The sequence below is a fragment of the Leopardus geoffroyi genome, chromosome A1 (genome assembly GCF_018350155.1).
Source record: "Leopardus geoffroyi isolate Oge1 chromosome A1, O.geoffroyi_Oge1_pat1.0, whole genome shotgun sequence".
NCBI lineage: Eukaryota > Metazoa > Chordata > Mammalia > Carnivora > Felidae > Leopardus > Leopardus geoffroyi.
The window spans coordinates 21,504,150-21,525,854 of record NC_059326.1 but is presented as its reverse complement, the minus strand read 5'-3'; the positions used below and the strand labels follow the sequence as shown (position 1 = coordinate 21,525,854).

Here is a 21,705-nt window from a genome sequence, read left to right as displayed (position 1 = left end):
TAAAGCCTGCGAAGAAACAGGTGCAAGGTTGGGGAGGACGGTAATTAACCTTATTTTGGTTGTGCTCTGGTTGGAGCCCATAGCTAGAGCCCTGGCGTTGGTCCCAACAAGAGTGACCATCCCACCCAACCCGAGTTGTGGGGTGCAATGCAGACAGTTGTCTCCGTCCCCCAAGCCACTGTGGCTGGGCTTCTGGTCTTGAGAGATGCAGATGAAGTGGTGTGAAGGGTTGGGCTTTTTTTTTTGTTCCTAAAAATGCAACGAACAAAAAAAAAAGTACAACAATCCAAACCCAACCATCTTGTTGCGCGCCAGCTTTCTTCCAGGGTGGCTCCACCTCCGGTCGCCAGAGCTCCATAGGCCCAGCCTACGCGTCTTAGCTGTCGCCGTCTGCTTCCCAGTGCGCGCGGGCTCGGGCCGCTCTGGCAGGGTGCTCCGTGGCGCGCGCAGCCACTCTGGAAGGGAGAGAAGCGAGCACTCCCGGGCCCTCCCCGCCCCTAGGTGCACCGCGGACGGTGGCAGTTATTGCTGCTGGTTGTCGACACCGGAAGGACTCCCGCCTCACCTCACCCACTCCCCACCCCCCGCCCCGGGGAAAGGCGAGACCCGGGAGACGGAACAAAGGCAACGCCGAGGCCCGGGAGGCGGATCGAGGTGCTGGAAGAGGAGGGCAGGGGGCGGGCCCGTTGGCGCTGCGAGTCCATTTTGCCGCCGTGCCCAGCCGGTAACGCGAGGTCCCCGCGGCTGGAGGACAGGCGCCTACCCGCGGCCCCCGAGGTCCGAGATAAGTACCCACCCGGTCACTCTCTAGGAAGGGGGGTGGTCCTTGGGCCTGCTGCAAGGATGAGGATTTGCCCTGGCAGGACAGCGACCTGCGTGGGTGGGGGGCTCCAGAGAGCTCAGTTTGAGCTCCAGCCCCAGCTGCACAGCGAAAACCAGCGCGGCACTGGAACAAACGGGAGTGGGGTGGAGAGGCGTGCGGTGGGCATCCGCGGGGCCCAGGCAGCGTGTCTGTGCTCCAGAAACCCTGCTCCGCTACAGATTATGCCCGGCTTCAGTGCCAGTGCCTCGGTATCGCCTAGGAAAGAAAAGGCGACCATGAACCAGAAGTCGGAGCCCGGCAACCACTCTCTGGCACTGAAACTGAGGAAGTGCCTGGCGCCTGGGGAGGGCGCCCTAACCGGGAAGCTCCTTAGTAAAGGCACAAAGATATCAAAAAAAAAAAAAAAAAAGCCATGCTCCTGGCTTTTTCACCAGGTCCTAGCGCACAGGCTTAATTGGGGGGGGGGGGGGGGGGGGGGATGAAAACACTGAGGATCAAGGCTAAGGATCCTCTGCAAATAAATGCATAATACTCTCTTTGTTCTTTCTTTGCAGTAGCTTCGTTTGTCCATCACAACGTGAGGGGGAAAAAAACCCTGATAGCTTTGTCCTGAAAAATAGTAACCCTGACGAATACACCTGCACCTGCTCGCTCGCAGGGGACAGAGGTAAACTACAATACTTCTCCCTACATTAAGAAACAAAGCACTCAGTTTTCTTTTCTTTTTTTTTTTTTTAGGCCCAGAACCATGCAAAATTGAACTATGTGTAGAATGTGTTCCCATCCTCATGAGTGTTCTGTTTTCATATTTTGTCAAAACTCAGAAAAATAGATTCTATATTTGGAAAATGTTTATGTAACAATTATTTGAAATGTATTACAAGCTAAAGAGTTATATTGTAAAGGAAAAAGAGAGGTCTTAGTAGCATCTTTTTTTTTATGGTCTCTCCCCACCCCCCCCCCCCCCCCCCCCCCCCCACCCCCGGCCCTTCTCCCATGCCTTTTTGCTAGGGCTTGTACAGACAATGTTTGAGTTTTCTGACTCTAGAGACTTTTATACAATAGGTATTTTAAAAGCAGAATTTCATTTTCATAGCCACTCCTTCTGGTAGAACTTGATGGAGCTGTTGATTAACTGGTTTACTTCCACCTTATACAATGAGAAGATACATTTTTTCAGGCTCTCCTTTCCTTACTCATACCATCTATTTTACACTAGCTGAGATACTAAATCTCCCTGGTAAGTCCTTCCATAACACTAGGCTGTTCTTTTCATTCTCTGTATTTGTGACTGGTTGGTTACCTGGTCCTACTTGTACCACAGCTTTGGTTCCGATATGCCCATTTCCATGAAAGTGCTTTATACCTGCTATCCTAATACTTGCTTTACCTTTTCATGAAATTAGAGTTCAAGAGAGTCCAGCTCTCTTTCAGGACCTTTCCTGGTTAATATACTCATACTTTAACATAATACTTTAAATGTGTAGTTACATTTTTCACAGTATTTGTACACAGATTAATTAAACCACCTTACATTTATATAGTTTAGCAATATACAAAACTGGCACACACTACCTAATCTTTCCAAAACCATGACTTAGACACTCCTGCTTGAACCCAGGTATCCAGAGACAGGTTCAGTGCTCTGTTCTCTCTACCAGACAGCCTGTTACAGCCTAATGTGTAAAAATCATAAAACTTTAGAAGGGATTTAGAGAGCCATGATTAAACTTAATCCGTTTTATGAATGAGAACACTGAATTCTTGACCCACTTTCTAGATAGAGCTGAAGTCTAAGAATTGGGAAATTCGGGTCCTATGCCTGGCTTGCTGTGTATGATTGAGAAAGCTCCATTTTGGGGGGGGGGTGCTCAGTTTTTTCAGTTATACAGTTAGGTGTTTTCTAGATGATGTCTAAGATGTTTGTACTTCTATTTTATTCCTACCCCATAACTTTTATTACCATATATTCCTTATACATACTGGTAATCCTAAATGCATACTAATATTAACTGCCTTAAATTATTTTATATTTTAAATTTGGGTAGGTATGATCAAAATGTATGCCTTATTGGTTTTTTTTTTGTTTTTGTTTTACTAAACTATAAAAGTACAGTTCTCTTGTAAGGCCAGGGACCGCATGGAGAAGTGGGGCACTCATACATCATTGGTTAGAGTTCATAAAGTGGTATACCCCTTCTAGCGGGAAACCTGTCAGTGTTTCAAAGGTCCTTAAAAGTGTTTCTACTCTTTGACCCACCTAACAGTACACTTATAGGAACTAAGGAAATAATTAGAACCGTGGACTAAGACTCTTCTACAAGGTGTTCATTTAAATGTTCTATTACCAAAAAGACATATAGCCAGTATTAGCATATCTGTAAGATGCACTATAACATTTTAGAAGAATATATAAAAATAAGGGAAATACATGTGATAAAAAAAGTGAAAAAAAGTAGATATAAAATTGTATGATGTTACCAGTTTTGTTAAAATACATATGTGCGCACACACACATGATTGGAAGAAATATAACAAAATAATAAGTGATTATTCCTTGCTAATGTAATTATGGGTGATTTCTTCCTTGTATTTTCTGAATTTTCTATACCCACAAATTACTTTTATATTAACAAAAACATAAAAGCTAACTGCTTGGATAACCTTTCCAACTTTAGTATGGTGTCAACTTTCTATGTTTTTTTTTTTTTTTTAATGCTTATTTATTTTGAGAGAGCGAGTGAGCCGGGGAGGGACAGAGAAGGAGAGAGAGAACCCAAGCAGGCTGTGTGCTATCAGTGCAGAGCCCAATATAGGGCTCAGTCTCATCAACTGTGAGATCATGACCTGAGCCCAAATCAAGAGTCAGACGCTCAAATGACTGAACCACCAGGTGCCCCTCTATGTTCTTTTTATAAGGCATTTATCATACCTTTTAGAGTAACAGTATCTTTGTAAATGTGCTGTATTTCTGAATTTAGGGCAAGAATTGACTCTGGCTTATATTTCACCTTTTTAAATATCATTAGGACATTGGATTATTCATTTTTGTTATTCATGGAAGACACTGCATCTTACCTTGGCCTGGAACTCTGGATACTAGAATGGTACTAAAAGAATAGGGTGCTATGTCTCCTTTTTGTAACAGTTAACCAAATATAGGCATCCTTTGATATACAGAATAGTTATATTGCAGTTAAGCTTTCTATAAAAGTAAATTCCTGTAACATGAACTTTAAAAAAAAATTCATTTGCATTGTAGATTTAGGTGTATTACTAAAGAAAAATTGAATTGAAAATTTTTGCTGATAGTTTAAATTCTTGTCTTTCCTGTGGCATAACTGCCACAAGTATATCGTACTTGGCAACAGCCTGGCTCCTCATTATAACTCCCAGAGGAGCTCTTTCTTTTTTTCCCCCTGCATATTTGTGGTATTGAATATGAGTGAGGAGTGCCAACATAGTGTATACCATAACATAGCCAAACTAAAAACTGCTTAAAGTTTAGCATAATTAGTGTTCTACTTGATATATTCTGTAGATCAGGTTTACTTTAGAATAAGATGTGTGTGTACCTAATTCTACACCTAGCAAAAGGAACCTTGTTTGTACTAATTACATTTCCAATGGCACTAATTACATTTCCAAATAAGTTATTAGTTGATAGGTAGTGCTTATCAGTTGTTTACAAAATGCCTGTTTTCACTTGGTACAGTATTATATATGACCTAAGTAACCTCACTTACCTAGCTAAATCCAGCTAGCCACTTATTGAATGCTAGACTTTGACACTACTTTCTGGAAGCTGGCATTAACCTCAAATACAGATTTAGATGATGGAAATTTATTAATAGATACCAACCAATAACAATTGCCAAATTTATGGTTGTAAAAGAAGACAAGTTGTTTTATGGGTAAAAGTTTTCCATCTTCATTTAAACCCACTTATATTTATTTGGGAGAAAAGAAACCAGACATTTCTGGTTCGTCAAACCTTTCTGGAAGTCATTAGTTCCAACTTAACTTAATTGGAACTCTTAACAGGTAAAGATAAATATCTGAATTTGGTTGGTACCACAATAGGTGAATAATTTAGTCTATATGTATGTTTCCCTCAAATTCATACACTCATTCAAATTGATTTCATCTGGGTGAGAGAGATTAGGCTTCAATACCATTCGGGGTCCACACAGATTTCTGGGTTTTGTTGTTGTTACTGTTAAATTAAAAATAATTTTTTTAAAGTAATCTCTATGCCTAGCGTGGGGCTCAAACGCATGACCCTGAGATCAAGAGTCTCATGGTATACTGACCGAGCCAGCCAGGTGTCCCCCCACCCCCACAGATTTCTGGATAGTTATACAGAAGTAGGATAGGGATATTTGATCTAGCTGGTATCCTAAAACCCTATTGATATAATGCTGTGGATTTACAGGATTATGGAATAATGGCTGGGGTGATTATCAAGTGACACAGGGAAAAGATAAAAGGGAAAGAAAAATAAGGTAAAGAGGCAGGTGGGGGATAAGAATAGGAGGAAATCAAAAGAGTGTACACCTTGAAAGGTGGGGCGTATGAGTTAAAAGAATAAACAAAGGAAAGAGTCAAGATGAAACAGTGGTATGGAGGACAGAATGAAGGAAAGGAAAACACCCAGTTTTTCTGAGTGGTCTGGACTAGTAAGGGTAATGATTTGGTTTTTAAGTTTCTGGGAATGTTTCCATAGTCCAAAACCTCTGTGAAATTGCTGAGTAGGTGGTTCTTCCAAGCTGATGGACCTTTTGTTCTAGCTTCATTTTGCCCTACTTATCAGGAATCCTATTAGAAATGTCTTGGGGGAAATTTTAACTACTAATTCTAGAATAATGGCAGAAAAGGTAAGTTTCGTACTGTCTTATATGGAGACATAGGAAACTTGGAGTCACCTAACAATTAGACAAGCTATTTTAGACACTGTATGTGACATAATTTTAATATTTTTAATATTCCTTTTTTTCAGATATCAGAAATCTTGTTTTTTCTTAAACTGTTTTGATCATATAAGTTATGGAGCAGTCTCTAAAAGCCAGAATAAAATATAATAAGGCATTGACATAGAGTACTTAAATACTTTGAAAATAATTTTCATATGTTATTAGATACCTTTCAAAACAGTTGTACAGCGAGGAGAGAAACTGCAATATATGTAAGTGGTTTGTCAAAGGCCATAGATTAAGACCCAGACTTACGTCAGCCTCCTCACAGGCCTGGATCACAGAGATTCTCAATAATACATTTTTTATTTTATAAAAGATAAAACAGTACTAAAGCAGATCAAGCTCTTGTAAAGCTTATCATACCTTAGCTAATGCTTCTGAAGTTTTGCTTTTTAAGTTCAATATGGTTTTCTTATAATTGGTCCCCTTTTTAGTTTTTTCCCTAACTTTTTATTGTGAAAAATTTCAAATACACAGAAGATTTAAAAAATACTACAATAAATATTCTTCCATCCTCTAACTAGATTCAGTAACTAGACCCTAAGTTTCAAGAAAGCATTATTAGATCTCATACTAACATTGAATATAGTATACTACTTGAAAATAAGATTAACTAATATGCTGAGAAGTAATTAAAAAAAAAAAGGTGATCCTTTTTATTCCAAGCACTGTTCCAGCTAAGATTGATGGCTCTCAGTTTAGTAGAGGTTTGCATAATTTAGCTTTGTCTGTGAAGTGAGTTTCAATATTTGCTGTTTAGTTACTTATTAGGTATTTACTTTGGAATTCCTGAATTCAAAGATGCCTCAAAACAGGATGGAAATTTGATTTAACCCTAAGATACAAAGTATTAATTTTTCTTTTTGTTTTCTAATGGGATTTGGAAGGAGATTATGAGTAGTATCTTGAACAACTTTATATTCCTATCGATTAAAAGGTTTAATAGGAAAGTTTCTTTGAATAGTTTATTAAAATTAACTAGTTTAAGAATGAATAAATGAGCACCTTTTGCATTATCATTTTGAGTTATCATTTATTGTTTTTTTTTGAGAACAAGCAAGAGAATGTGACAGCATAAGTGGGGAGATGCACAGAGAGAGGGAAAGAGAGAATCCCAAGCAGGCTCCATGCTGTCAGTTCAGAGCCTGACGAGGGGCTCGATCTCACCAACTGTGAAATCATAACCTGAGTCGAAATCAAGAGTTGGATGCTTAACTGACTGAGCCACCTAGGCACTACTCATTTTGAGTTGATCATTTAAAGATAAAGTATTTCTAGGAGGGAGAAGTCTAATACACACATATTAGGTTTTGTTTCTGTTTTATGACTACTTTCAAGTATTGACTTTTCCATTTTTAATATTCTGGTTGTCATTTTTCAGTTTTCATTTGTACAGACTTGTTGTTATATATCCACTCAAGGTAGGATAAAGCAATTTTCATAGTCTACACTGAGTGCAGATATCATGAATATTTGCTTAAAAATATATCTATGGTGGTGGTACACAACTATGACTATTTGTCAAAACTCAGAATTGTATACCAGAAAGAGTGAATTTTATTGTATATAAATGAAAAGTATTTAAAAAAATACAGAGGCTCCTGAGTGGCTAAGTTAGTTAAGTGTCTGACTCTTGATACTGGTTTAGGTCATGGTCTCAGGGTCATGAGATTGAGCCCTATATAAGGCTCCATGCTGTGTGTGGAGCCTGCTTAAGATTCTCTCTCTCTCTCTCTCTCTCTCTCTCTCTCTCTCTCTCTCTCCCCCCCCCCCGACCCCCCTTCCTGGCATGGATGTGCTCTCTCTCCAAAGGAAAAAAACCTAAAACAAAACAAAAACAAATATGGCAGGAAAATGAGGTTGAAAATGAGAGGTGGTAGACAACTAGGTACAGATTTGGCTACTTGCCTTGTTGGTATAAAACTTGGGAAATTTTTAATTGTTGGGGAAAAAAGATGTTTGTGCTTCAAAATTTAAGATTTTCTTGGTATTCAGAACACATTTGAAGAGAAAAATGAATCTTGGATATGTGTTTGTTGTTCTACGCTGAATTTGACAGTGGTTAAGTTGAAATTTTACGACTGGAGAGCAAAAATTTTGTTCACATACAGGTTTTTGACATCTATACATTGGTAAAAAAAAATTAGCCATAGAAACGAGGGGATATGTATTTTCCTGCAAAGGAGTAAGTTTTATTGATTTCTTCCAATTTTTCTGTGTTAGCCACACTTTAAGAAAAGGAGCTAGAAGTTCCTTCACTTAAACTAAAAACCTTACTCGTCTTCCTTTAAAACTTTTGAGGCAACAGACTTGCCATGGTTTCTTGGATTAGGCTGTCTCAGTTTTCCCTAAAAGTCAACTGTGGAAGTGGTCACATTAATTTGGTAGTAGGGGAAGTTCTGAGTATAAAGTTAAAAGAAATGAAAATGTTGAGCTTTTATGAACAGAAATAAGAATCGTTAAATCATAAACCAAAATTTATAAGCTGCATCACTAAAAATGGAACAACGGGATCCACCATAATTTTGATGCATATTTTTAAAAAGAAACTTCTCAAATAGTTTTTTCCCCTGGTTCGTTTTCAGAGCTATAATGTGATTATGGCTTTGGGATGACTGTTTATTACTAAATTTTCCTGCGTATGACATTTTCCTGTTTATTTTTGATGATACTAGATTGCCTTTCTCCATTTTCCTCAAAGTTTCTCTTTGCTTTGGGTGCCCTTTTTCCTCTGCACCCCAAATAGTTGATATTGTTTTTCTTCTTATTTATTTGATATACTTGGATAGGATTCTCTGGAAATATTAACCTTCAAGAATGAGTAAATTAGGTTTACTTTATTGAATGCTGCCCCCCCCCCCCCCCCGCTTTCCTGTTTCTACTGCCTTCTCCAAAATCTAGTTTTAGCATAGAATTTTTAGCTGAAATATGACAAAGAGCAGTGCAGATGATAAAATAGCAGGACTAAGGTAGGAGGACCATCAAAAGTTTTCCTTCTCTGTTCTAGAGTCAGAATTTTCAGTTACTTCACACCAACCCCAGTCTCTGTAGCTGTTCTCTTCCCCATACTTTTCAAAGGTTTTATGACTTCTCATGTCACAAAAGATTGTTCAGAAAAATCAGCTCATCACATATTTTTGCCATATGACATTAAATTTGACAGAAATAATCACATAAAATTGTATTATAATGTATAATACATATATCTCTCACAACTTAATATAAAACTATAAATTATTAGACTTGCAAACTCAGCTTATCTTTTAAATACTCTTTATCTTCAGGGCACCTGGGTGGCTCAGTTGGTTGAGGGTCCCAACTTCACCTCAGGTCTTGATCTCACGGTTCATGAGTTCAAGCCCCGTACCTGGCTCACTGCTCTCAGCCTGTCAGTGCAGAGCCTGCTTCAGGTCCTCTGGCTCCCTCTGTCTGTGCTCTCCTTGCCCCCCAAATATTAAAAAAATATTATTTATCTTCTATATTATAGCACCAATTGTGACTTTTTTTTATATTAAACTTTTTTAAATGTTTATTTACTTTTGAGAGAGAGAGAGAGAGAGAGAGAGAGAGAGAACAAATGGTGGAGGGGCAGAGACATAGGGAGACACAGAATCCCAAGCAGGCTCCAGGCCCCGAGCTGTCAGCACAGAGCCCGACACAGGGCTCGAACCCACAAGCTGTGAGATCATGACCTGAGGTGAAGTCTGATGCTCAACCTACTGAGCCACCAAGGCTCCCCGCCCCACCCCCCTTTTTTTAAGTTGATTTGTTTTGAGAGAGAGTGTGAGAGCTCACGAGAGGGGCAGAGAGAGAGAGAGAGAGAGAGAGAGAATCCCAAGTAGGCTCTTCATGGTCAGCATGGAGCCTGATGCGGGGCTTGAACTACAGAACCACACCAAAACCATGAGTCAGACACTTAACCGACTGAATCACCCAGGCGCCCCTCTGATTGTGACTCTTAAAATTACTGTTAAAAATTATTTAATTATTTATTATAAGGATTATTATTAGGCCCTATTCGGTTTATTAGTTTGGTGGTAATGTGACATATATATGTGTTCCTCAGTAAGCTGAACGAGGACATATTTAGCACTGTATTTGGTTTTAAAACTTTAGGGATAGAAGTTTTAAGATGTCCATTTTAAAATAATAAAACTTGAACTGAGAAATGGTATTCTCTAGACCAGGGATCTCGAAATTTTTTATTTTCAGGACCCCACTTTACAGTCTTAAAAACTGAGGATCCCAGGAGCTTTTGTTTACATATGTACTTTATATAGCCATTTATTGTATTGGAAATTAAAACAAAAATTTTAAGATACTCATTTAAAATAACAATCATAAGCCTGTTATATGTTAACATAATTTGTGAAAAATAACATTTTCTAAATAAGTTGTGAGAAAATTGGCATTGCTTTACATATTTATAGATCTTTTTTTAATTAAAAAAATTGTTTTTAGTGTTTATTTATTTTTGAAAGAGAGAGAACATGAGCTGGGGAGGGGCAGAGAGAGAGGGAGACGCAGAATCTGAAACAGGCTCCAGGCTCTGAGTTCTCAGCACAGAGCCCGACGCGGGCTCAAACTGTGAGATCATGACCTGAGCCGAAGTCAGACACTCAACCGACTGAGCCACCCAGGTGCCCCTCCATATTTATAGATCCCTTGAATGAATTGCCGTTTAATAGATTACAAATAAAGTCTTTTATCTGTCCCTTCATTACACCTGTTAGAATAAGTTATGGGTTTTTTCTTTTTTTTTTGAAATATACAAAGATCATAATCTGACCTTGCACAGATACGTAGTTGGTGAAGGGAAGAATATTTTAATAGCCTTTTCTGATAATTACGGATCTTCTTTGATACTTTGCTAAAGCTCAACAACTGGTAGTTTCTTAAATGTTGCAATATGGAATCTGAAATCATATTTTTCAACGTATTGGTCTTTTGATCTTTCATCCAAGCACGATTTATAACATGCATTAGTCACTTGAACAAATTAGTTTATTGTATTATGCAGATCTCCAAATAACATATTTCATTATACAATAATCTCCCCACTAAAAAAGATAAAAGCCAACATTCATGAAAATCACCATTTCATTACAAAGTCTTTAATTAATGGGAAGCTGTCAAGCTCTTAAGTGGCAAAAATGTTTTCCAAAATTCTAATGTTCACTCAAAAACTTAATTTTTTTTTTCAACGTTTATTTTTGGGACAGAGAGAGACAGAGCATGAACGGGGGAGGGGCAGAGAGAGAGGGAGACACAGAATCGGAAACAGGCTCCAGGCTCTGAGCCATCAGCCCAGAGCCTGACGCGGGGCTCGAACTGACGGACCGCAAGATCGTGACCTGGCTGAAGTCGGACGCTTAACCGACTGCGCCACCCAGGCGCCCCTCAAAAACTTAATTTTTATCATTGGCAAGAAATACTATCATTTATTTTTCTTGAAGGGCTTATTTTGTTCATTTTCAAGAAAATGTCTGCTTTTACCTAAGTCTAAATAGCCAGTTTGCCATTCATTCTTTCAAGTAAAAATGGTGTTCCACAAAAAAAGCAGCTGGTTCAGATTGTGACTCAATCATGTAACTAACTGCTTTTTCTCCAGACAGTATCCGTTGGATGCAGCAGAAATTCTTTACTTCCTATTTTGTCACCCAAAATATTAAAGAAGCACATACACAAGGATCAAGATTTAATAAAATGAATAATTGTTGCTGCTTCATAAAGAACATTCTTAAATGAAATTGGCTACCCCCACTTAGACTGTGGGTGTGTGGTAATGAAGGATTCAGTAACTTGTACCTTTTGCCTTGTTTGATTCCTGCTGAGGCTTTAGCAGTGTCTCCTCACCACTGCTTTTACGGTGCATTTGTCAACATGGTGCCCAAAGCAAATATGTTCTCAATATTATTGTGAATAAAGTATTGACCTTCATGAATGACTTGAAGGAGTCTTAGGGACATCAGATTTCTGTCTACATTTTGAGAATTGATGCTCTAGATGGTTCTGGTGGTTAAAAAAAAAACTCATTTAATTTTCTGAAGAATTAATTGCAACTCTTGCCTTATGCTTTTACTTAGGATTTTAATAATTGTAATCTTGCATTTGAAATAGAAAAATATGCTAGTTTTTAATAAAAGCCTGCACGAGAGTGCATGCTTGAATTTGTATTTCTGTGCTTCTTTCTTTTGAATAGCATACCATTTTATAATTGTGGGCCCAGACTAAAGAGCTCATTCTATTCAGACACTGAGTAGCTTTGTTTCTGACAGCTAGTAGTCAGCTCTCTGTTTTAAAACAATCAGTTGGGTCCTGCTGGCTCAACTTGCAGTTGTCCTAGACCTAACCCTATCTCAGCCAAAGACTGTTGTTGGAAAGCCCACACAAAGGCCTTGTGTACAGGGAGCCCTGCTAATAAGGAGTGTGTTCTAGTCCCAGCAGATTAAATCTGCTTTGGTGTGCATTCCTTTCCCAAATTTCTCACTTATTTCCTTTGTTTGCCTGGTTATTTCAGTGAGAGATCATTTTTAATGCCTGTAAAGATAATTTCTGATTAGTAGATAGTCTGAATGGAGGGGATTACTGGAGTAAAATGTTTCTTTCTTTATGGTAGGATGTGATGGAGCTGCTTGAAGAAGATCTCACGTGCCCAATTTGTTGCAGTCTGTTTGATGATCCTCGAGTTTTGCCTTGCTCGCATAACTTTTGCAAAAAATGCTTAGAAGGGATCTTAGAGGGGACCGTGCGGAATTCATTGTGGAGATCATCTCCATTCAAGTGCCCTACATGCCGTAAGGAAACTTCAGCTACTGGAGTCAATAGCCTGCAGGTCAATTACTCCCTGAAGGGTATTGTGGAAAAGTATAACAAGATCAAGATCTCTCCCAAAATGCCTGTGTGCAAAGGACACTTGGGGCAACCCCTCAACATTTTCTGCCTGACTGATATGCAACTGATTTGCGGGATCTGTGCTACTCGTGGTGACCACACCAAGCATGTCTTCTGTTCTATTGAAGATGCCTATGCTCAGGAAAGAGATGCCTTTGAGTCCCTCTTCCAGAGCTTTGAGACCTGGCGTCGGGGAGATGCTCTTTCTCGCTTGGATACCTTGGAAACTAGCAAAAGGAAATCTCTACAGTTACTGACTAAAGATTCAGATAAAGTGAAGGAGTTTTTTGAGAAGTTACAACATACATTAGATCAAAAGAAGAATGAAATCCTGTCTGACTTTGAGACCATGAAACTGGCAGTTATGCAAGCCTATGACCCAGAGATCAACAAACTCAACACCATCTTGCAGGAACAACGAATGGCCTTTAACATTGCTGAGGCTTTCAAAGACGTGTCAGAACCCATCATATTTCTGCAACAGATGCAGGAGTTCAGGGAGAAAATAAAAGTAATCAAGGAAACTCCTTTACCTCCCTCGAATTTGCCCACAAGCCCTTTAATGAAGAACTTTGATACCAGTCAGTGGGAAGACATAAAACTAGTAGATGTGGATAAACTTTCTTTGCCTCAAGATGCTGGCACGTTCGTTAGTAAGATTCCCTGGAGCTTTTCTCAGTTATTTGTGGTAGTCATTCTGCTCAGCCTTCTCATTTTCTTTGGTCCCACCATATTCCTAGAAGGGTCTTTATTTGATGAATTCACAACTTGGAAAGACTGCCTCTCCAACTTCAATTCCTATCTGGCTAAATCAGCTGATTTTGTAGAACAATCAGTGTTTTATTGGGAACAGGTGGCAGATGGATTTTTCATTTTCAGTGAAAGATTTAAGAATTTTACTTTGGTGGTGCTGAACAATGTGGCAGAATTTGTGTGCAAATATAAACTATTATAAAATCTGTTGCAAGTATTTAGTTCTCTGTCTTTTGTTAGAAATTTGTTAAAGAGCTGAGTGGTAGTTCAGATTTGGTCAAGATTTCAATGAAGTATTTCCCTGCCCAAAGTATTCCTTTCAAAAATAATGTCCTATATATGTTGTTCAAATGAGTTAGCATAAAGGTAAATGTGAAATTTAATAGTACAGTCCTGAACCCTCCTTCCTTTTTAAAGAGTGCTTTTGAAATACACCTCCTACCTCCAATATCAGTTGTGTTGATGCTGTGGAAAAAGGGGAGGTGAAAGCGCATGATCTAATGTTGTATTAATGAGGTAGTATGACAGTGATTGTTCATTTAAGCATGTAATAAAGACTACTCGTGTAAAGCAACTCTTTTTGAGACTGAACGTTCTTTTAAAAAAGGAAAAGATACGAGTGGATTGGATTTCCAAATTTTTCTAGATTTGGATTTCTAAATTTTAGTTTTTTGCTAAAATGTAAATCTCAGGTAAACAAAAGGTGGCATTTTCTTGGGATCAGTTTACGTTTTTAGGAGGGTGATGATTTCAGCTTGCCTTGTTCTCCTTAGGTTTTGTAAATTCCTTTGGTGATAAACTACAGAAGTGTTAGGTGGCTGTGGTAGGTACACAAAAAAGTCTAACACATGGCAAGAACAGGAAATGGGAAAGCCTTTTTACTGGCAGCCCAGTGTTGTGTTGTTGTTCCCAAGTATCATGGCAACAGGACAACTAAACCAATCCACTTGCTTAGTATCTTTTTGAAGAGTAGGAAGATTAATTTGCCAATAGATGGAGGAGTCTGTCAGCTATTATAAAGTGCAAAGTAATCAGCTAAACACTAATTTTGCCCTATCTGCTTACATGAGATAAAGATGCCCTATCTCCCACAGAATAAAAATACTTAATTTTCTCCTCTTGCTTACAATTCAGATGAAGACAAGAACTGCTCATCTTAGAACTCATCTTAGAACTGCTCTCGAGTCTACCTTATTTCTGTCATGAAACAACATTCTTTGGAAAGCAGAGTGTCTTTACCCTTTTATTTTTTTAAGTTTACTTATTTTGAGAGAGAAAGAGTGTGCATGCAGGGGAGGGGTAGAGAGAGAGGGGGAGAGGGAATCCCAAGCAGGCTCTGTGTTGTCAGCCCAACATGAGGTTCCATCCTATGAACCATGAGATCATGACCTGAACCGAAATAAAGAGTTGGATGCTTAACTGACTGAGCCACCGAGGCACCCCTATCCTGTCTTTTAATTTGGTTGAGAGAAGGTAACACAAGTGGGGACAAGAAAAAAAAAAAGGGCCAACTAACTTGAAAGTACAGAAGAATCCAGCTATGAGAAAAAGAGTCAAATTAAGCTGCTGGTTGAGGTAATGGCTGCCTCAACCATAACTGACAATTCATGATTTAGCCAAAATTGCTAAAGGGTTCATAAATTATAAAAATGTTTCACTGTAAATCTTACCTCTGCTATGAGGACTCATCATAGATAAGTGGTCTGGGGAACCCGGCAGGGGTTGCTTTTCTGCTCCCAGTGTATATATGTGTGTATGTATGTATGTGTATATGTATGTGTGTGCGTGTGTGTGTGTGTGTGTGTGTGTGTTTAAATAGAGATTTACAACAGGTTTTCATGGAGAATTTTTTATGCAATACAGGAACAGGATCCATTTGACATCTAACCTTGGAAATATTGGCAGTTTAAAAAAATTTTTTTTAATGTTTATTTTTGAGAGACAGAGACAGAGTGCAAGTGGGGGGAGGGGCAGAGAGAGAAGGAGACACAGAATCCGAAGCAGGCTCCAGGCTCCAAGCTGTCAGCACAGAGCCCGATGTGGGGTTTGAACTCATGAACTGTGAGATTGTGACCTGAGCCAAAGTTGGACACTTAACTGACTGAGCCAACCACGCTCCCCAAGGCAGTTTTTCTTAAACAATTCAGTACCTCAACTGCTGCTTTTTCATTTTGTATACTGCAAGTTCCCAAGCAACTCAAATTTGCAAACACAGCTATGGATACAATATTTGCTTTACAGTAGTTACCTGGGAATCTAGGTCTCTGTTTTTTTGTTATTTTCCCCTCCCCTCCATTTCTTGATCAAATATAACTAGCAACACTTATGGTTAGAAGTTGATTTACAAGTTTCTAAGTCTGTGGCTGATGGTTTGTAGCCTCTAGTTTGAAGCAAGAAAAGAATGAGTAGTCAGGAACTAGTCACTTTGAATGTGGGAGGGAAGATATTCACAACAAGATTTTCTACCATAAAGCAGTTTCCTGCCTCTCGGTTGACAAGAATGATAGATGGCAGAGACCAAGAATTCAAGATGGTTGGTGGCCAGATTTTTGTGGACAGAGATGGTGTTTTATTTAGTTTCATCTTAGATTTTTTGAGAACTCACCAGCTTTTATTACCCACTGACTTTTCAGACTATCATAGGCTTCAGAGAGAGGCTCTTTTCTATGAACTAGATCCTCTGATTGAGCTCTTAAACCAAGAACACTTGCTACAGCCAAGACCTGCTTTTTTGGAGGTGCATTTCCTAAGCCGAAACACTCAAGCTTTTTTCAGGGTATTTGGCTCTTGCAGCAAAACAATTGAGATGCTAACTGGGAGGATTACAGTGTTTATAGAGCAACCTGCAGCAATGACCTGGAGTAGTAACTCTTTCCCTCCTCAGATGACTTTACTTCCACTGCCTCCACAAAGACCTTCTTACCACGACCTGGTTTTCCAGTGTGGCTCTGACAGCACTACTGATAACCAAACTGGAGTCAGGTATTTTGTATTTTGAAGCATCTCTCTTCTATACTAGTTCCTTTCCCCCTCAAACTGAAAGTTTCTCACGCCTGAAACTTTTCTTAGAAAAAATGATTACTCAAATGTTTTGGGGTAACTGGTAGAGTTGGGTAGAGTGATCAGATAATTGTCCAAACTGGGCTACTTTTCAGAGTGAAAGGAGGCATTGTTACAATGTGGGACAAAAGGAATAAACCAAGACTGTCCAGGGAAAACTGGGACTATGGTCATTTAAGTTCTAAGAGGAAATAATTTTATACATTATGTTCCATTGCTAATGATCATTAATTTGGCTTAGGACCGAGAAGGCTTTTTTTCCCCCCAAGAGATTCTTTTAGTGGCTGGCATATGGTAAAGTTTCAGTTTCTCCTGATTTCCTTACAGTCTATGTATATTTGTTCTTTCAGTCCTTATGATCTGACTACTGATTTTCCTCCACCCCACTTTATTTTTAAACACCATTAAGGCAGATATATCCCAGAGCAAATTTGGTATCCTATTACATCTTTGGCACTCTTAGACAACTCAAAATATTGGGATAGGCTGTCAGTATGTTAAGGATAGTTGCTTCTGAGTCAATTATTCACTTTCTCTCCTTGTTGTTCTTGGCTGGGCACTAAGGCTGATTTCCACTCTGCTGTCAGGGACACATTTTTTTTTCTCCTTAAAAATGTCTTAATGCTGTCCCACCATTATTTTACTAACTGTGAAAGCTGGCTTTAATTTTCAGGAGGAAAAAAAGTAGTCTGTATATGTTCTTTACTGATAACTATTTAAGCTTTTTTTTTTTTTTTTTTTTGTGTGGGGAGAAAAGGTAGACATAATTTGGGATATTTTCTTCAGCAGTAGCCATTGGGAATTATCAATGTTTGCCTCTCCCACAGTACACCCCGTGGTCCTACTTACTAACTGGTGAACACTGGGCAATACGACAACTCTTAACTTTTTACACTTAATAATTTCCTGCCCTCCTAGAAAGACTGAAATGTCGTTTTGGGAAAAGAGGGCCAATTAGATTAATAGGCTGATTATGAGGAGAACATAAGACCCTATCTTTAGCTCGAAGCATTTTAAGGTGTCTCTGTGTCCAACTCTCTTTTTGCTGGTGGAGCACCAACATGGATAGAAGGGAAAACTACCAGCTTTTTGTTTTCTAAATTTGATCTAACAATTAACAACTTAAAAAAAATCTTTTTTAATGTTTATTTGTTTAATGTTTATTTGTTTTATTTGTTTCGAACTCACGAACCGTGAGATCATGACTTGAGCCAAAGTCAGACGCTCAACTGAGCCACCCAGGCACCCAAATGATTAAGATCTTTGAGGATCCTTTTTAAAAAAAAACAGGGGCGCCTGGGTGGCTCAGCTGGTTGAGCGTCTGACTTCGGCTCAAGTCATGATCTCACGGTTTGTGAGTTCAAGCCCTACATCGGGCTCTGTGCTGACAGCTTGGTGCCTGGAGCCTTCTCGGGATTCTGTGTCTCCTTCTCTCTCTGCCTCTCCCCTGCTTGCACTCTGTCTCTCTCAAGAATAAATAAACCTTAAAAAATTTTTTTTAAAAATAAAAAAATAAATTAAAAAAGTGTTAGAAGCCTAAGGTAAAATGGTGTAATTTTAAGAAGAAATATGCAAAGTAAACTGAACACTTTAAAACCTATGCATTTTAAAATTAAAACAAGATTAAAAACTAAAGTTGGAATATTCTTGTATGTACAGTGCCAAGTGACTTTACCTTTGTTGTTTGTGTTCAGAAACGGTACAAAAATTTTTCATCTTAATATAAGAATGGCATTATATTTAAACTTCCCAAATAGAGAATTCCAAAACCAGAAGCTATTTTAATAATTAAAATTTTCATCACCAAACAGTATTTTTGTTCAGTTGCCTGAAGTTCAGAATTTTTTTCCACCCAGTAAGTGTTTGTGATTTTTTTTCTGTCATGCCAGTTTCAAAGTAGGGATGGGTAACCTAGTAAGGGGGCATTATTGGGATTTCAGGGGATTGGATGAAAACTCTGGCCCTGAAAGGCCCACCTTAGGTATATTACTGCCTGGCTAGCAATCATTTTTATTTCTTGTTGACTTCCTGTTCTGAGCTGTTCATTCAGATGTTTTTTGAAGGTGGAAAGTGGAGGAGTAAACCTGGTCGGCTCCTAAGAGTCTGCTGTACCATGGGGCTGTTTAGGATGTTCCACTACTATGATTTACTACTCTGCGATCTTATTAACCTAGCAGATTGCTCAGTTATTATCTCTCAAGTTCATAGTATGAGAAATACTTGGCTTGCATCTTGCAGAAGGCCTTTCATATGATACCACATTATTAAGCTCAAGTTATGGTCACAGGATTCTAAAGTCTCTTTGGTAGCCTTTATTCTATCTGACCTTTCCTTTTTAAACTGGATCAGATGGGAAAATATAGCTGCCTTTTAAATTTTAAAATAAGTTTTGATTTTCTATTTCTCAGTGGGTTCTTCTATCCTTTTCTTCTGCTTTATAATCTTTCATTTCTTAATTTGACCTCGTAGGGAATCAAGTACTGTGGCTCAGTGATTTCTTCCAAGTGTTTGTTATCACTTACTATATACTATTTGTGTCTTAATTTTTTGAGATGTGCTGTAACTTTTCTTCTCTTTGACAAATGTTTCTAGGCTACATAATCAAAATCTGGGTCTTTGGAGTAGATGGAATGATTTCCCAATGTTAAAAATCTGGTGTATCAAACATAATAAACATTTTCTGATCTGTATTTTGTGCTTTTATAAATCTTACATTTTATTATTTTCTTTGCCTAGAATTGATTTCTAAATGTGAGCTACAGTAACCACTCAATTTTAATCATAATTAAAGGAGGCTAAGGATGTCCTAAAGGCTCTTTTTATGCTATAAAATGACAGAGAAACTTCCACTAATGTGTGGAAGTAATTTAAGTTAGGCTTTTCTTCACATCTCATAAACAAATGGTGAGAGGACTCAAAGACATAAAAATATCCTTGATAGTAGATAAAGGAGTAATATAGCTGTATCTATGTGGGCATGTTATGTTGACATTATTAAAGCCAATTTATAGCAAGTCTGAAAAATTCAGGTATATTTTTCTTGAACTATGTGTATTGGTTCTATCAAGTATCCCAGGAAATAGAGTTTTGTCATTTTGATTCCAGATTGTATATAGCCTTTTGATCCTGTGCTTTGCTCTTTAATAATGGATAGTTATTGAGTACAAATTGATGATTAAATATTGACATTTTTTATATGCAAAATTGTACCTCAGAAAATACTTTTGACAGAAATAAGTCACAAAAGAAAACATTTGTAATGTCAGTGCTAATAATGGGTAGAATTAGATTTAGGAGGAAAGCTGTAAATGCATAAAATGTTCATTAAAATGATTGAATTAGGGGCACCTGGGTGGCTTAGTCACTTGAGCATCTGACTCTTGTTTTTGGCTAGGGTCATGATCCCAGGATTGCGGGATCAAGCCTCATGGCGGCTTCTGTGCTGAACATGGAGACTTAAGACTTAAGACTTAAGGCTTAAGACTCTCTCTCTCCCTCTCTCACTGCCCCCTCAATCTCTGAAATAAAAAAAATTAAAAAAATTTTTTTTTAATGTTTGAGAGAGACAGAATGTGAGCGGGGAAGATGTAGAGAGAAAGAGAAGAGACACAGAATCTGAAGCAGGTTTCAGGCTCTGAGCTGTCAGCACAAAGCCCGACACGGGGCCCAAACTCACAACTGAGATCATGACCAGAGCTGAAGTCACAGACACTTAACCAACTGAGTCACCCGGGCTCCTCTAAAAAAAATTTTTTTTAATGATTGAATCAATTAATTTAGTTAAGCCGATTAAAACAATATTTAGTAATTTGAAAAAAACTGGAAATAAATTACATATATAAAAAATTAAGCTAATTTTTTTGATCAAATTGCTTGCTCCAGAAAATAATTTCTCAATGAAAATTCATCAATGTTGGTTATATTCCTAAATGTAGAATTAAAATGACTGTGGGGATCACAGGAAAGTCTCTATTTTCAGTACCCTGACAAAAAGCTATTGATTTGGATTTATAAATGAAATCGCAAAAAAAATTCTGATCAAAATGGTATGATGCCTTTGTCTGAGATTATAAGCCAAATTTATGTGTTTAGTTTTTCTAGTTATTAAAAGGATCCTTTATAACCAAATATTTGTTGTGTGTCCTAGGTATGTTTCTATAAAACCTGATAATCGAAAATTGGCCAATGGAACTAACGTCCTCGGCTTACTAATCGACACTTTATTAATGGAAGGCTTCCATCTAGTCAGTGCTAGAACATTATCTTCTGAAGACAAAACTGAATGCTATAGCTTTGAAAGGATAAAAAGGCCTGAAGCTTTCACCATGAACAAAACACTGAAACCAGAGACTACCATCATATCAGAGCAATCTCAGAAAAAAAAGTGAGATTCTCTATTCTCTTTTAGAGTGAAGAGAATTGCCATTTTCTTGTTTGGAAATTCTGTATTTATGGCATATATGTTAGTCAAATATGTACTCAGCTCAACTTGTGGCCTTGTCTCCTAGCATGCCTTCTCTGGCAACCATACCTCAATCGTGTTTAGGCCATACTAACTGCTTGTTCTCTAAGTAACAACATGCACTTGGTCCTTTGGCACATGTTTCTTCTACCTTCAATGTATCTTTCCCTTTCTTTTCTTCATGAACACTTACACAGCTTTCAAGAGTGCGTTCTGGAATCAGAATGCTTGATTTCTAATCCCAACTCAATCAATTACTAGCTATACAACTTGGGCAAGTTATTTAAGTTGTCTGTGCCTCAACTTCTTTATCACATGGGGATAATATATCTCCCTTGTAGGATATGTGAAAATAAAAGGAAATAACGTATTCAACACATCTGGTACCTGGTAGGCATCAAGTCACTGTTGGTGATGGTGATGGTGATGATGATGATGATGATGAAGAAGAAGAAGAAGAAGAAGAAGAAAAAGGAGAAGGAGAAGGAGGAGGAAGAGGAGGAGGAGGAGGAGGAAGAGGAGGAGGAGGAGGAGGAGGAGGAAGAAGGGAGGGAGGAGGCAGGAGAAGATGATTGGTGGCCCACTTTCAATTGTACCTCTTATCTGTGGCCTTGTTTCCCTCCTTTCCCAGGCATATTAATCAGTCTTTTCCTCTGTATAGGCCATCATAAAAACCAATTTTTTTCCACTTGAATGTGAGCTCAATCACTCAACAATTTTAACACTACTATGTGTAA

The 21,705-nt window shown here is 38.3% G+C and overlaps 2 protein-coding genes across 3 annotated transcripts; both read left to right on the top strand.

Moving 5' to 3' along the window:
• The first annotated feature begins 663 nt into the window (after nt 1–663).
• TRIM13 (tripartite motif containing 13) lies at nt 664–14,020 on the top strand. Of its 2 annotated transcripts, none has more exons than XM_045475355.1 (3): nt 664–777; nt 1,378–1,490; nt 12,419–14,020. In XM_045475355.1, exon 3 carries the CDS (start codon nt 12,425–12,427, stop codon nt 13,646–13,648), a length of 1,224 nt encoding a protein of 407 aa, XP_045331311.1. In that variant the 5' UTR covers nt 664–777; nt 1,378–1,490; nt 12,419–12,424; the 3' UTR covers nt 13,649–14,020. The 2 variants fall into 2 exon arrangements, with proteins under 2 accessions (XP_045331311.1, XP_045331319.1); XM_045475363.1 differs by having other exon boundaries at nt 681–777; nt 1,381–1,490.
• Nucleotides 14,021–15,781: 1,761 nt separating this feature from the next.
• KCNRG (potassium channel regulator) lies at nt 15,782–20,894 on the top strand. The gene is made up of 2 exons (XM_045475375.1): nt 15,782–16,428; nt 20,654–20,894. The coding sequence occupies exons 1-2, from the start codon at nt 15,848–15,850 to the stop codon at nt 20,892–20,894; spliced, it is 822 nt and encodes a 273-aa protein (XP_045331331.1). The 5' UTR covers nt 15,782–15,847.
• The last annotated feature ends 811 nt before the right edge of the window (nt 20,895–21,705 follow it).

Bases quoted from the DNA above. Each gene is read 5' to 3' on its own strand.
- TRIM13 (XM_045475355.1), top strand. From the start codon at position 12,425: ATGGAGCTGCTTGAAGAAGATCTCACGTGCCCAATTTGTTGCAGTCTG.
- KCNRG (XM_045475375.1), top strand. From the start codon at position 15,848: ATGAGTAGTCAGGAACTAGTCACTTTGAATGTGGGAGGGAAGATATTC. The intron at 16,429-20,653 runs GTATTTTGTATT...TGTGTGTCCTAG, and splicing joins GATAACCAAACTGGAGTCAG to GTATGTTTCTATAAAACCTG.